We start from the raw sequence: 15,248 nt of genomic DNA, 5'->3' as shown, positions 1-15,248 counted from the left end.
CAATGGAGTCGAACGACTCACGACCGGCTGCGCACAAGTTTTTGTCTCAAGAAAATTGAAAATCTATATTTTTGTGTTTCCTTTCATTCTTCAGTATTTTCTGTGACATATAAACCGCCCAAAACTGACGACTGGGTTCAGTTAACAAGGCAACACTCTGTAACTGCATAAACATTTCGTGCGACTATATTTGTCGACGGGTCGCTGGTGACTCAGTCACAGGAACTCGAGAATTAAGGTGAATATACACTTTTACATTTTTTTGATCAAATTTTCCAAAATCCTTCGAGATACGATTATATATCCCTAAAGACTACAACATATCCAAGTTTCAACGAAATCCGAAACGTTGCTCCAAAAAATGTCCGATTTTGTGTAGAACCACCTTAACACTAGAAATACCAAACCAGTCAAATCGACTGATCGATATCGACAGACGATATGAATGTGAAGAAATTGGTTAGTTTATAAATTTGTAAATTGTCAAATGTTTCCCGTGTTTATCGACCGACAGAAATAGATATTTACATTTATCGTCGGTAGTTCCAAATTTCGTTCGAAGGAACACGACGATTTTCTTGATAGTGGCAATTTAACCGTTATACAGGGTGGACCACGAAACGTGATGAGCTCAGAGTATTCTACTGCCCTCGATAGAACTATTTTTGTAAGATAACTGCTTATAAAATTATTGTACGTCGTAAATAGAACTAAGCAGTCGTTTCTTAACCGTTTACATGAGTGTATTGCAGCTGATGGACACCTTTTTAACATCGTTTTAATTAAGGGGTCATTCCACGCGAAATCGTACACTTTTTGGAGCACCATTTCGAATTTTGTTCAAATTTGGACATGTTATTGTCTTTAGCGATATATAAGCATACCTCAAAGAATTTTTGAAAATTTTTTAAATTGTTGATTTTACAGCTGTTTGAAATTCAGGGTCAACCTTTTTTCAATAAATCATAACTATTTAACTAACAAACTGATCAAAATGAGCTTTCTAGGTACTTACAGTGGAGACATAAGAGTACCAAATACAAATTATTTCAGTTAAAAAAAATATATTTATTAACCATTTACTTTGCAATTGTTTTAAATAAATGCTCTATTTTTATACCGACGAATTATTTAAAAACTTGAAAAAAATGAGGATATAGTCCTAATTCTCTTCTTTATGGACATATTTTCAAAAATATGGACACTTTAAAATTGGCCGTATTAAAATGGGCCCACTCTAAGATGGGCGTAAAAAAATTGAAGGTGACCTCGAAAACTCTGAAAAAACAGGAGTGACAAGAAATTTGGTACAATCATCTTAAAGCTCTCCTTGAACCATGTTACGTTAGCCAAAACATTTTTCCATCGACCGGCTAGCAGTACAATAATTTAAGCTGATCACGTTTCGTGGTCCATCCTGTATGTATTTATATTCCGCTACGTAGATTCGGTTTAAGTACGTGACAGATATTGTTACTGTTGACTCGACGTTTCCTGTCAGGCAATCGGCTTCTGTAGACAGTCAGGGAGCGGGGAATATCGATTTCCTGTTCAACCCTCCTTTAACTGCATTCCGCTCAGTCGCGATACCCGAACATCCGTTATCAATTCCGTTGATTGATATCTTCCCGTGAATGAAGAAATTCCTCGAAGTGTATTAGTCCGTCTGTTACACGAAGGGCCATTGACAGATTGGACCAGTCGGAAGAATATACGATCACTCGAAACTTATATCGACTCGAAAAAAAAAGGTGTATTTAGGAATTTTTGTTAAAGAATGCAAAGAAAGTATAATGCAAAAAATCTTCCTGGCTTTTGTCTCGAATGATCTCGATGCAGAGTAGTCCGAAATTGAAATTTCAAAAAGATTACTGAATGTTACTTTTTTTTACCGTACCTTCCTTGATTGAAAAAAAAAAATAAAATAAAACATTCTTAAGTATCGCCTTATTTTCCAGCCGCTAAAAGGGAATAGGGCCTTAATTTGATTCGAGGACACGAATTTGAATTAAATATGAATTGTAGAATTTTGTAGGATATTTTTTATTGTCTGTGTACCTTGTTGTAATACCCATTTATTTAAGGAATTGGGCTGAATAAATATTTTTCTAACAGGAAACTAATAAGGAGTATCGAAAATGTGGCATTTTAGCTTCAACACTTTCAGAGAATCGTGGGGATAAAAGACCCTAGTCCCAAGTTTGATCTTAGCCTTGATTTTTAAACACATCCTCACTTTAAACCCCTATTTTAATGACTTTTTATTTTCTCGTTAATCTTAACTATTCTACCTGAAAGTACAAAAATTAAACTTCAAAAAATGCTTCTACAACTTTTTTCGAGAAGTCCACAATTTAAGAGATATTTCGAGTTTTAAATCACTTCGGGTCGCTTATGCCCCATCTACACTTCCAAGTACTTTCAGGATATGTGCACTCAAAATGTTAAAGGTACGCCACTTTGCTATTATTATTCTCGTTTTCTTTTTCTATAAATTCACGATCAGATTACAAAGAATTTCAAATCGATTAAAATCCATCTCTAATGAAGAGTTTTGGACCACTTCCGGTGAAGTTCGAGTGCACTCACAATCAATGGAGTGATGTTTCTACGTCATCCCAACGCGTCACTGTATAAAGACGAAAAATTACAAATTGATTTTTCGTTAAATGTTTAACATAGAACCTATCTACTCATAAATCAAATTCGAAAAAAGTTCGATTAACACTTAAAACAGAAAAATGTTCACCAAGGTGACCCAGATTCACAGGAGAGTAAGAGTAGTCAGACCTCTTAAAGGTTAAACGGGTTCAGAACTCATTTTCACGAGATGGATATCGTTCGTTCCTTCTGTGTACGAAAACAATAGATCGATATCGTCGCGACGATCGGAATCGGTATTGTCATCCAGAAGCGACGATTACACGACGGGTGGTGCCTGTAGAAGGAAATGTCTCTCTCGTCGTCTTTATCTTGGTCGCTAAACCGCAGGGCTTATTGACCGGATGAAATTGAATGGAAGATCCTCCCGCTGCTGCGGATGCGAGAGGCGGTTTCCTTGGATATGTATTGGGTTTCAGAAGCGTCCGTTCAGGTGTGCTTGCTGGAAAGCACGTATAACAGCAATTATTCGATACGGGCCGTTCGAGTGAAAAGGCTGGATTACATGTGCACACGCAGGTATAACTTCCCGTCGGCCGATCCCCGATGAATTGGTGGCTCCCGTGTGGAGATAAAAAAAAAAAAGGTCTCTATGAGGTAGGTCCTTTTCACTATCCTCCCTTCTATCTTCGTCGAGGAAAAATATTCCGATCGGAGAAGATTCAGGTACGCCCACAAAATTCGAAACACCTGCGCTGACCCCAAACGAGGCCGGTTTCCATGAAGATATTGTTGGGAGCACTAGCGCCACCACTAAACATATTCGACCTGGTCACTGACACGACACGCTAATCGAGAATGACGAACGTAACCGCGTTTACGCCGCCAACCCGATATTCGTCAGGATTTGTGAGATATGCTTCGGCTATTTCGAGGCCGGTTGATGAAAAATTAACGGAAACCGTTGGATTTCTGGAGTCTCCCCCGTCCGACGTCATATTATCCGCACGCGATCGCGCGTAACGAGATTCTCTCGGAGCACATCTGTGTACAAACCGTTGCCGTCGATTAAGGATAAATTAGATTTCCTGAGAGAGCTTTATTAAGACGACCGAGACGCGTTACGATCGACACTTGTCACCGTGACAATTTACGACGACGTGAAACTCTTTGTAAAAATATTCTCCGAATAGATATCCACCGTATATTGTTGAAGTCGATTTGACAGTGACGGTATCTCTATTTATATTCTGTCAGTTACGAGATTGGATACTGATAGCCATGAATGAAACAGTAATTGAAATAGACAGTATAAAAATATTTAATTACATGAATTTATAACACTCGAGTGGGCGTAAAAGTTGAACTACATATTCGAAGTATTACTTAAAGTTTAATAAAATACATATTTCTGTACCATTTATATAAGTATGTATTTGAAATATCGTTTAGTTAAGCAGTCACTGTTAAAATTCAGAATGTTCTCTACGAGATGAAGGAACAAGAATATTTACTCATTATCTGTCTATTGTATATATTTATTTCAAATGCCTATTTTACTTATGAACCCTACGCTTTATGTAAGAAAAATATCTAAATATGGAAGTTTCGGGAGATTCAGATTTGTCTGAACAGGAACATATGCATGACGTATTTTGTTCCCGTAGCTCCAAAGTTTGTATGGGAAATCTAAATGACCATTTCGGTCGTTGAAACAGATGCGTATTTGGCCTATTATCCCCTCTCTCCATCTCTAACCCTCCTAGTCGCCATATTTCGACGGCAGCTCGGCACGTAGGCACCTTTCGTGGTTTCAATGTGGAAATCAAGGCCACCTGTGGTCGAGCTCAGGCACTAACGGTTAAGTCGTTCGAAAACAAAACCAGCTAGTGATCTGTTTTACCGAGATTCGATGCTCTACTTTACCGGTAGGAAAGGATAAAATTACCTACAGAATTTTGCGCGAAATTAAAAAAATAGAGGATATAGGATAAGAACGATGAACCCTATGTGTACACCGTCCAAGGGGCCGACGCCCCCTTTTCAAGGCGAGCAACTCTCATGAGAGATTACAACATTTTTCCGTGGAGACATTTTTTTTACCCTGCCTACTTTACATCTCTTTTTCAAGGCACAGATACTTTAAATCAATTTGACGAATAAGATACATCCGCGGTGTAGTTATAAAAATACTTATTACCTATTATATAATTAGAAAATTAAATACTGATTTAATTGTGAATTACACAATATTTAGATATTTAAAGTAACTATATTTCATCATATATCATTCTCCAAAATTTAATTAATAATTTAACTGATATTTGAATCAAGTGTTACATGCAGAGCAAAACATTTGTACATGCAGTGTAGTAGAAAATAAATTGTGTTGTAATTACTCACCATTGAAAGGCGTTGAAATGATAATAGACAAGCCCTTGACCATACAAAAATGAGGCATCTTTCCAATAGTCCCCTTTCAGAGAATAAAATTTTTGATACGCTGACATGGCTGTTAAAATAAATCAAGAAAACATGAGAATCAACATCACAGAAACAGGATAATAAGAAATTTGTATACAAATTATTAATTACCTTTACTATAATCTTCTAAAAGTAAATGAAAATGTCCTAATTTGCAATATGTTTTAGGATCAATACTGATTCCTTTGTCCTCTTCATCCTCTTTTAATTCATCAGCATTCATTTTGGTACTATCAGCTTTTCTGCGTTGTTTTTCAGCCTGCGCTTGAACCAACATCCTTTCCAGATACTTGATTGCACGAACGACTAAAGCTTTCTTCTTTGATTGTTCTTGTGAATTCAGTTTCAAGAATCCAAACTGCCGGCTGGGCTCACATTGAACATAAAAAATCATATTAATCAGTGCACTTTTTCCAATACATACGTACAAATATTACTCATAAACAGAAAGTATTAATTCACTTCAAGTAGAAATGAATTTCTAATGCTGATAATGCAAGTGAAATTCTTAATAACAGAAGTGAGTTCCTATTTAATTCCAGCTTTTACAAATTAATCTATGAAAATGTAATGCTGCACAAACACCTAAAGCCTAATTATAACATATTTTAAGTGACACATTTTGAACTATGTGCCTAGACGCTAATAAACAACGAATTGTTTCATTTGACATTTGCAAATGATTTCATTTTTGTAGTCGCTGAAGATATTTTCACGTGACGAATGTGTATTGTCAAAGGAAAACGACACGATTTTTCAACAATGAGAACCACAAAAACGTAACAGTATAACAACTGAATGCTGTACGACCAGACGCGTGGAAAGGATGTCAGTAGGTTGCACGCACGTCTAAATAAACCGATCGAATTGCGCGCCTATTCTGTCAAATGGCTTTTTAGGTTATATCTGATAAAGTACGCGAAGGAGATACGATGAACACACATAATATTATAAAACCGGCACGGGTGTTGTTATGACAAGCATTGTTTACTTCAAGATCACCTGTCTAATTCAGATAGTATCTGTAATTCTTGAGGAGTCAAGTTGATATCATCAGTCTCCTGGGCCATTTTCACGCACGGTAAACAGATTCATTAGAAACAAAAAGGACACATGTTTGCACGCAGAACAAGCCGCTTCACACGAAAATCCGAGTGATTTTTTTAACTCGCGGCTTCGATACCTCGTCACCTCATTGGGACTATAAGTTTTTAAAAGCGGCGATCAGGTTAAACCAGGATGGCGAATCACGCGATGGAAGACCATTACCACGGCTCACATCGACTTGGAATTCCGGTACTACAGACAGTTGCTCCCTGCCACGTCCCAGAATAGCGCGAAAAGTTGATGGGAGTACCGTATTTGAATGTTTAAACCACTTTGACAGGCAGGGTTACAATATCGGAGACTCTACAGACAACTTTAAAACCCCAGTACCCGTATCACTTAACATTTAATTCAATTCTCAATAGTTCAGCGATTTCTATGACGTACCATGTACTAGTTTTTCTGCTACGTATGTTATCCACAAAATGAATTTCGTCAGTTCTTTGGAAAATTTTGGGACCACTGCGCAATACAATAAGCCCACTTAACGCAACTGATCTAAACTACAATTGGATCGACAAATTTAACCGAAGACTGTTCATCCAGTTTCTATATTTTCTTTGCCAAAATCAATACAATCACAAACTTACGCAATAATCTCAAATTTTTTCGTTTTGCGCTTTTAAACAATAATTATAGATATAGATATTTATTACCCGACGGATCTGTAGTGGTTTCGTTGTAGTAACGTCCTTACGTTCTTTAAACTGAAACGGTCGTTGGGATATACCGGAGATTTCGATCTGTCAATCGGTTTGCGAGCACAAAGCCGCTAGTTTTATTAAATACTTCGGTGATTAAAGGATTAGGTGAGCTTAATATGCGTAAATACTAACTACTATGAGATATTATATAATTTAGAATAATACCACGCCACGCCTGAGCATTTAACATGCCTAAGCTACACAAGAATACTCTCAAGTCAGGAGCAACAAAATTGTACAAACGGTAGCCCTTTTTTGTTTTTGACTTCATTTTCGAAAATACATTATTCTTACGTGACGATATATTGCGCGTATTTTATTGAACGTAAACGATCAAGCCTGTAACATTGAAGTTTCATGTAAGAGAACACGGATTATTGCAAATTCTTGGCAATGTAATCATCGATATATTTTCGTTCTGACGAATAGTCGAAGAATGACTAACTGACACTTTGTTATTTAAAGACGTGAAAATAGCCTGTATACTTCGCATTTGTACGACTACTTGTGATAATGAGTAGCATGCAACAGTAATCTAATTTTCAAATTAGGACGATTACATAGGCTAATAAATTAATGATTTCACATTCAAATTAAAAGTCACTGAATTGCCAGAAGAAATCAGTAACAGTAATTTGTTTTCAGTGTTAAAATGAGTCTACCTACATCTAAAAAAAATAAAGAGGAGGCTAATATAGATATTTCAAAGGAAGCAAAGAGTATAATCGACAAGATTTTGGGAGATGTGAGCAAAAAGTCTGCCACCAAACAGATTGTTATTGGCACAACATCAGGATGGTAGGCATTTAATATTAAAACTACTGAAGAATCTTCTCTGTTTCTTCAGTTAAGAAAGATAATTTTATACCATAAATTTTATACAGTATTAATGCATATTTATATATTTAGTAAAACTTATTAAGTTTTATATCAATGTTGTATGTAGGGTAACTGGCTTTATGACAATGAAAGTTGGAAAAATGGCAGCATTAGCTGTTGGCGGTGGTATTATAATGTTGCAAATAGCAGCCCATCAAGGATACATAAAAATTAATTGGGATAAAATTCAAAAGAAGGCAGAGAAAATCACAGATAAAGTAGAAGAACAAGTTACTGGTGAAGGGCCTAAATTTATGGATAAGGTAAATTTATAATTGTTATTCTGTTTATAGTTGGTGTTATCAATGATAATAGTAATATTTTAAAATTGCAATATTTATATCACTTACAGGTAGGAAGATGGTGTCGAAACAATACGATTGTGGCATCCAGCTTTTTTGGTGGTTTCATTATTGGTTTAGCTTCCTGAATGAGAATATGCTTGATTTTTTATTAAAATGCGAATGAATAATGTATATTTATTATTATTTATATCAGCAGTATATGCTATCTATAACTTTTGCTCCTGTTGACATGTAAAAACTAAAAACATAGTATTTACCAGTTCAATTGTTACAAGTATTTAAGGAAGCAATACTGTTGCAGTTTTTTAATATATAAGTTAATATGTGATATAAACAATTATGGTACTATATCTCATGTATATGTGATTAAAATTTAAAGCTTTTAAACAAATATGCAGATGCATTCAAAAGATTTTATATATTTTACATTAACAACATTTAGTCATTAATCACGTACATATTCATATATACAAATTTATGCACTGATTTACATAAAAAAAAAGAAATGATTGTGGTATTGGAAAGTTTAAGTTACATCTTATAATAAACAGAGTGATTAAACTTTGTTCTCACCTTCTTTCTGTATCTTATGACATTCATTTTACAATCCTATGTGTAAATTTGTATCTAATGCTTATAAAAATATTTCTATATTAAACTTTAAACTCTAGAAACAAATAATCTATTTTAGTAATAGAATTTACTGTTTCAGGTCGAGAGATTTGTTGATAAAAAGTTAGATAAAGCTGAACATTTGTTGAAAAATGGAGAAACTTACACACGACGTTGGTACCATTCTGTTACTGGTGATACCACATTCAAACCTAAAGAATTCCATTTCTTCATCGCATCCTTCGTAGCTGGTCTAGCAATTGGTATTGCTACTGCAAATTAGGTTTAGAAAGGCTGCACTCTGAATGCATATACAAAAGCAGTGTGGTCATCCCAAATACAATAATTTAATACAGCAAAACTTGATTGTAACGAGAATAATAAACTCGTTGAATGAAAACTCAGTGAATTAAAATACAAACATTTAAATATACTAGATAGTATATACAAGACAAGTGAAAGTTACAATATACCTACTTCTTTTGTGTCTCAAATTGTGATAACTTATTTTCTTATCAATTAGCACAAATTTTGTTCACGGTGTTAAATATAAAAACAAGTAAAAAATATTCAAAATAATTAACAATGAAAATATTTATGCGTTTTCAATTATAAATAAGATTTTCACTATTTATAAATTCACGTCAATTATATAAAAACAGTTTCATTCAAGTGAGTGTTCATTGCTTTAAAAACCTCTTACAGTTGATGAATACGAATTCATGTACATTCAGAATGCAGCAAATATAAGAATACAGTCATTTTTAGCGATCATGTACCTACTTATATTACATTATGCCTGTAGAAGTTATTAAGAAAGAGGACACAAACGACGATATCATTTTTTTTGTATCTTCCTCCAGTATTTAATCTAGTTTGTAAAATGTATTAATTTATAAAAAGCTTTTTGTTATTTAGTTTACTAGATAAATGGTATGTTTCAACTAATTTTATATTAACAATATGAAATACGTATGTACATTAAACATGTAACAAAAAAAATCGTGTCATAAAATGACACTATAAAATGTCTTCTCTGTAAGTAATGTGTTTTCACTCTCACAGTGACATATACTTAAATTATATGTTTCCAGTTGAGGTAGACACATCCTTGTAGGATACTCTCTTATTTAGTTTACAAAGAAGTCTTGATGAAGTTATTCGTGTTTGCTACAGCATCAAACAATGTAGTAAATGAAATGGATTATTTAATACTGTCACACACATAAAGTGTGTATTTGTAGATATTATACATATATAATACAATGCTGTGTATGTACAGGGACATAGTTATAAATGATTCCAAAAGTAAATATTGCTTGTAATGAAGGAAAAGTAGGGTAAACGTTCTTGTGTGTATTACAGGAATGAAAATTCCAATTGTGTAGAAAAATAAATTATAATAAAATTGTCACTATATAAACTAGTCAGAATTTGATGTTCTGTTGTTCCATTAAAATCTTTTTAAGCACTGCATTATAATAGTCCTCAATCGCCTTCTAATCTTTTGATCGCCATTGCAAAAAATATGCGTCGAATTGTCTCCTATTTGAATTAAAGTATCTTCGTCTTGCTGCAAGTACAAACGATGAATAAACATACTACGAATGAAATTTTTTGTTTGTATTTAATATACACGTTTCTTACCAAGTGAATACTGGTAGCAGTTGGACTGTGCTGTAATTTGGCTCCTTGGATACCTTCCTGATTAAGCTTTTGAAGTAATTCTTGTGGGTCTACGTTACCGTACTCGTGCTTTCTTTCCTTAAGAACTTCTTCCTTGATCGGCGCAGGTGAGCCGGAAGAGACTTTGCGCTTTCCACTTGGCCTATCTTCGATACTCTATACGTACAGTCTTCGATTAATTTCTTAATTCAAAAGATACTGTTAACATTTGTATTTTCATGACAGATACCTTTATTGTATATACGTTATCTTTCACTTCCAATTCACCAGTAACAGAAGCAAGACTCAAACCAGGACGAATTTCATTTGGAACTATATTTCCAGCCAATTCGGGTTCAATAAATACTCGACCTTTTTTTCTCTTCAAAGGCAATTTAATGACTTCACCCCGTTTAAAAGTGATTAACGGTTTTTCCTTAAACGTATATTCGAATTAGGAATTGATAACGCGAGATTAACTGTAACGCGATTTATATTTTTTAAACCAATCTACATATACATTTCCGAACGCGACTACATCAATTGGTGTAACCGCTTGTAATGTCTTTTTATAACCTCGGTACATCGTGGAGACTTTTATAAACACTTTAATAATGTTTTGATTTACGCAATACAATGTACTACTATATACGTAAATATGTATTTGTAAAACAATGATCCTAATATAATGACCTTGTACCATAGGTCGTTGAAATTGTCTAAACATCCGCTACTCTGTTAAGGATAAAAAAAGTACAACTTGCCATTTAAAAAAATTAACGAGACCTTCAAATATTCGAGAACCCTCCACCCACGAAAGAATGATTACTTGCACGTTATGGCTCCATCGGTACCGTATAATTTTAGTAACTAAAGTTTTTCTATATCTCTAAAAATAACAGAGATCTCCCAAGTGATCGAAGTTAATGCCCTACCCTACATATACTGTGAAGCAAAAGAACTTACCCCTACTGGTTCTATTACTAAGTCTGTCCTATGTGGTGCTGTTATTGGTGGTTGTGTATAGCATTCGGGTATTACTAAATGTTCAGGCTTTAAATCTCTAATTAATTTATTGGCTTGAGTGAAGTTAAGTGACGTGTCAATCGGACAATGCACCGCCTTCATAGCCAAGGGCTGAAATGGTGCTAGTGCATCCAAATATGGAAAATCTGGTTCTAAAATAACCATTATGCATCAGTCACAGAATACTAGACAACATGTACATCGTATAATTATAGAAAATATACCTGTAAAGATTATAGTATGATGTGGACTATTACCCCACATTTGAACGAAATGGACTGCGTCGCCGAATCTAAGGCTAGGGTGGCCGCAAAAAACAACACAAGGTTGTCTGTAGTCAGAACTGAAACCTTCTGCGTATGTGGATGTAAAATGTTTCAATCTAGCATTCTTAACAAGAAAAGCGTGAGGAAACGGCTCCTCGGGAAGATAAACCTTATTTTGTTTATTTGTTGATAACCTAAAATTAAATTACATGAAATAATTTAGTTATTCATAGCACTTAATACTATGATACATACCATTCAGCTAATATGTTTGAGTATGCTAAGGACGATTCGGCTACCGATGATATGAAAAACAGAGGAACTTGTGAGAAACCTGATTTATCCAAATGGGTACTGAGACATTCAAATAAATCATATACAACGCCGGATGGATAACAAGGAATTAAAACACATCCACCAGCTCTAAGTGTCATTGCTAAAAATATTGAATTTTAGTATGAGTATTAAATTGCCTGGTAAACTTTGTGCGGTTCTTTGACTTCTAATACATACCAACAGTCATACAAAGTTCTCCAAGCATTGTATCTGGATTAGCAGTAGGTGTCTGAGTTAGGCCTGTCAATATTAACATGTTGGCATGTTTCAGAGTAGCTTGTTCCATGGGACGTGGATGAGTTGTCAATGTTGATGATCCACTCACAAATGCAACTTTCTCGTGATCACACGAAATCAGCCAATTACTACTGCCCAAACAATATCCAGAGCTTATAGGAGTAACTGTTAATGCACCATATATATCCTGTAAAGCACCAATAAACATCTACTCCAAAATAATGGTTTTAATATAGTTACCTACCAATTTCTGATCGTATCCAACTGTTTGAATATACGATAAAGCATTATTAACTGCTGACATTGAGTATATGTGTTTCCAAGATTTTGGTTTAAGCGCATCAGCTAACGGAGGAGGTAAAACATGCAACATCTCCTTCCAATGTTTAGCTAATGTTGCTCTAGGTGTTTGTTCAATAAATTCTACTAATTCTTCCATGAAAAACCGCCCGATTTGTAGTGTCGGTTCTGTGGCATAAACAATACCTTTAAAACCTGTGTCTCCTGTTATAAATGGTAGAGCCAACATGCATGTATAATTTGATATTAAAATAGCATCAATTTCTGAGAAATCCACTATTTTTTCCAGTGGTGGAGAAAACTCAGGAGTTGAATCTACAAATACTCTACCACAGCATTCTTTTAACTCCTGTAAATGTAATGTTTGTAATAAATTAAATAAGGTGCATGAAAAAGTTTTATGAATATTTTCAGTAAGACATATAAATGAGCAAACCCCTTCTATCTGCCAATCTTGATGATTATCACGAGGTAGCCACGAAGACAGGGAGTTGAATTTAGCACTAGGAACCAAAGGCATTGGCATAAAATGTAATATAGACTGCATATTTAAGCCACAGTCTAACATTAATGTAATTCCCTTGAAACTTAATACCAAACATGGCTTTGTTGGTTCACTTGACAAACAGTACTACAAACAACAAAGATTGTCTTAAATTACAATTATAACAAAGAATACTGATAACAAAAATTATTGACTGAAAACATTTGCATAACTTGAGGTTACAATATAATATTAAAAGTATCCTGTATTGTTATTCATAAGCATATTAAATTATTATGATCATTATAATTACCAATTTCATTTTAAGAATTTTATCTATTTCAAGTTTTTATTAATCACAACTATGACATAAAAATATTTTAATTCAAAATCTAACATCGAAAGTGTAACCTTTCACGAGAGGGTTGCAGTCTTTCAGACGTTTTGTTCTATAATACTTTATGGGAAGTCAAACAGTTGTAAATTTATTAAAGTTATATACATATATTTATATAAAACTTATTTCTTCACGTTTATCGCATGTAAGTTAGAAAGATGTGCGAAGTTATTGTATTGTTTGATGGATATTCAATCAATCTGGAAGATGGAACAATGAAGACAAATTGTTCCTGTACATTAATAAAAACATCAAAAAATATAATTGTTGACACCATGACAGCTTGGGACAGGGAAAAAATAATACGAGGTAATGACAATAATGTTCTATATAACCTACATATATGTATATTCATAAAATATTAATTGAACAATTTTATTTTAGCACTTAATCAACATAATCTTACACCTGAAGAAATTGATTATGTAGTTTGTACCCATAGTCATGCAGACCACATAGGCAATAATAATCTCTTTCTGAATGCAGAACATATAGTTGGAACTTCTGTCCATCGGGGTGAAATGTTTTATGACAAAAATTTAAAAAATGGTGAATTTATGTATACTGATATAAATCTCAGTATCATATAATCTTTAATATCATTCATTGAGGTTTTCAGTTCATTTGGAACTTCCTAATATCCTAAATAAAGTAAACAAAATTTTGGTTTGTTCCAGTTTCTGTAAATTAGTTCATAAAAGTATATATTTGCATAAACACTCACAGTCTATTTAATAACTTGTCTTGTCCAATAAACACATTAAAATGATAATTATTCTAAATACAGAGATATATGAAATTTGCCCAGAAGTTAAAGTTATGGCTACTCCTGGACATACAGCTGAAGACGTTACAGTAGTAGTTGAGAGTACAGTGCCTGGAAAATCTACATGCTTTGCTATTACAGGTTTTTTCCACTAGTCTGTGAACATTTAAATCTTGTCATAATCCAATTTATACATTACGATAAATTTTGCAGGAGATTTGTTTGAAAAGGAAGAAGACATCTTAAATCCATCAATTTGGAAAGAATTAGGAGATCAGGAATTACAAGCAAATCAATCTCAATGGAGATCGTTTATAGTAGAGGTTGCAGACTTCATAATACCTGGCCATGGACCAATGTTTCGTGTTACTGAAGACATGAAAGTAATTGTTAAAGATCAAGAAATTAAAGTCTATTGAAATGTATAACATATCTATATAAATGAAGTTCATATTTTCAAAAGAATTATCGAAGATGTTCATGTGCAATAAGAATCTTTACAGATTCAATGAAAGTAAAAAACGGCACGTAAAAATTGTGCCTGAAAATTTATTTCAATGGCTGCAAATTGTTAATTGAATTTTTTTAAGTATTAATATTAAAAATTGATATTTATTAATTCATCATGTGTTACGCGCGTATATTTTTCAATGCATGTGTTTGGCACGAGAGGTACCGTTTAGTTGCACTCTCCAACTAGTAGATGGCAACAGCGTTTCTGCGCTTGTGGCGTTGAGGGACGCTAGGGATATTACGTCCTGGCCACTGTAACGCGGAGGTTAAATAATACTGCCACGTTTATGGAACAAAGACTTTATTGTCTACGAGTCGTGTACGTGCTGTAGCGACAGCTGTCACGATGGATGATCCATCATGGATCTGCCTGCCGCCTGCCGCACGCAGGCGGCAACGCAATGCACGCGCCTCTTTCTCCTTGCGGGAGAAGGCGACACTACGAAGGGAGCAATAGTGAAATTTTAGGTCACGAAGTGAGTACATAGGAGTACAATAAATAATTTAAGACTAAAAACATTATTTGTGAGTTGCTATTTCCTGAGATTTTTCCGTTTTTTTTTATT

At 34.2% G+C, this 15,248-nt stretch overlaps 4 protein-coding genes across 6 annotated transcripts in view; 2 read left to right on the top strand and 2 right to left on the bottom strand.

Moving 5' to 3' along the window:
- The window catches only part of LOC107193622 (histone demethylase UTY), a 157,694-nt gene extending 151,344 nt beyond the window's left edge, over nt 1-6,350 (bottom strand). Inside the window, exons 1-3 of the mRNA XM_015583107.1 lie at nt 6,088-6,350; nt 5,197-5,450; nt 5,005-5,113 (exon numbers count right to left, since the gene is read on the bottom strand). Coding sequence (XP_015438593.1) covers nt 5,005-5,113; nt 5,197-5,450; nt 6,088-6,155 — 431 coding nt within the window. The 5' untranslated portion in view covers nt 6,156-6,350. The remainder of the gene's footprint in view (nt 1-5,004; nt 5,114-5,196; nt 5,451-6,087) is intronic.
- A 529-nt stretch (nt 6,351-6,879) lies between these two features.
- On the top strand, nt 6,880-9,142 carry LOC107193559 (FUN14 domain-containing protein 2-like). Of its 3 annotated transcripts, none has more exons than XM_015583030.1 (4): nt 6,880-7,001; nt 7,542-7,694; nt 7,843-8,038; nt 8,793-9,142. In XM_015583030.1, the coding sequence occupies exons 2-4, from the start codon at nt 7,549-7,551 to the stop codon at nt 8,973-8,975; spliced, it is 525 nt and encodes a 174-aa protein (XP_015438516.1). In that variant the 5' UTR covers nt 6,880-7,001; nt 7,542-7,548; the 3' UTR covers nt 8,976-9,142. The 3 variants fall into 3 exon arrangements, with proteins under 3 accessions (XP_015438516.1, XP_015438515.1, XP_015438517.1); XM_015583029.1 differs by having other exon boundaries at nt 6,880-7,140; XM_015583031.1 differs by lacking the exon at nt 8,793-9,142 and adding an exon at nt 8,128-8,405 and having other exon boundaries at nt 6,880-7,140.
- Nucleotides 9,143-9,744: 602 nt separating this feature from the next.
- On the bottom strand, nt 9,745-13,328 carry LOC107193542 (integrator complex subunit 9). The gene is made up of 10 exons (XM_015583009.1): nt 13,320-13,328; nt 12,959-13,153; nt 12,467-12,871; nt 12,163-12,409; nt 11,905-12,085; nt 11,608-11,843; nt 11,330-11,535; nt 10,608-10,793; nt 10,340-10,534; nt 9,745-10,265 (listed from the first exon to the last, which is right to left on the bottom strand). Exons 1-10 carry the CDS (start codon nt 13,326-13,328, stop codon nt 10,146-10,148), a joined length of 1,980 nt encoding a protein of 659 aa, XP_015438495.1. The 3' UTR covers nt 9,745-10,145.
- Nucleotides 13,329-13,561: 233 nt separating this feature from the next.
- Nucleotides 13,562-14,588, top strand: LOC107193441 (metallo-beta-lactamase domain-containing protein 1). The gene is made up of 4 exons (XM_015582885.1): nt 13,562-13,712; nt 13,788-13,952; nt 14,191-14,310; nt 14,383-14,588. The coding sequence occupies exons 1-4, from the start codon at nt 13,562-13,564 to the stop codon at nt 14,586-14,588; spliced, it is 642 nt and encodes a 213-aa protein (XP_015438371.1).
- Nucleotides 14,589-15,248: the final 660 nt, after the last annotated feature.

The sequence above is a fragment of the Dufourea novaeangliae genome, unplaced genomic scaffold (assembly GCF_001272555.1).
Source record: "Dufourea novaeangliae isolate 0120121106 unplaced genomic scaffold, ASM127255v1 scaffold6, whole genome shotgun sequence".
Taxonomy (NCBI): domain Eukaryota; kingdom Metazoa; phylum Arthropoda; class Insecta; order Hymenoptera; family Halictidae; genus Dufourea; species Dufourea novaeangliae.
Note: the sequence above shows the minus strand (reverse complement) of the source record. Positions and strands in the feature narration are given on the sequence as shown.

Coding starts and splice junctions, on each gene's coding strand:
- LOC107193559 (XM_015583029.1), top strand. CDS start 7,085: ATGCCTAAGCTACACAAGAATACTCTCAAGTCAGGAGCAACAAAATTG. Junction 7,695..7,842: donor ATTGGCACAACATCAGGATG/GTAGGCATTTAA, acceptor TGTTGTATGTAG/GGTAACTGGCTTTATGACAA. Junction 8,039..8,792: donor GGCCTAAATTTATGGATAAG/GTAAATTTATAA, acceptor TTACTGTTTCAG/GTCGAGAGATTTGTTGATAA.
- LOC107193542 (XM_015583009.1), bottom strand. Junction 11,536..11,607: donor TCATACTATAATCTTTACAG/GTATATTTTCTA, acceptor TGGTTATTTTAG/AACCAGATTTTCCATATTTG. Junction 10,535..10,607: donor ATAACGTATATACAATAAAG/GTATCTGTCATG, acceptor CTGTACGTATAG/AGTATCGAAGATAGGCCAAG.
- LOC107193441 (XM_015582885.1), top strand. CDS start 13,562: ATGTGCGAAGTTATTGTATTGTTTGATGGATATTCAATCAATCTGGAA. Junction 13,713..13,787: donor CAGGGAAAAAATAATACGAG/GTAATGACAATA, acceptor ATTTTATTTTAG/CACTTAATCAACATAATCTT. Junction 13,953..14,190: donor TGACAAAAATTTAAAAAATG/GTGAATTTATGT, acceptor TTCTAAATACAG/AGATATATGAAATTTGCCCA.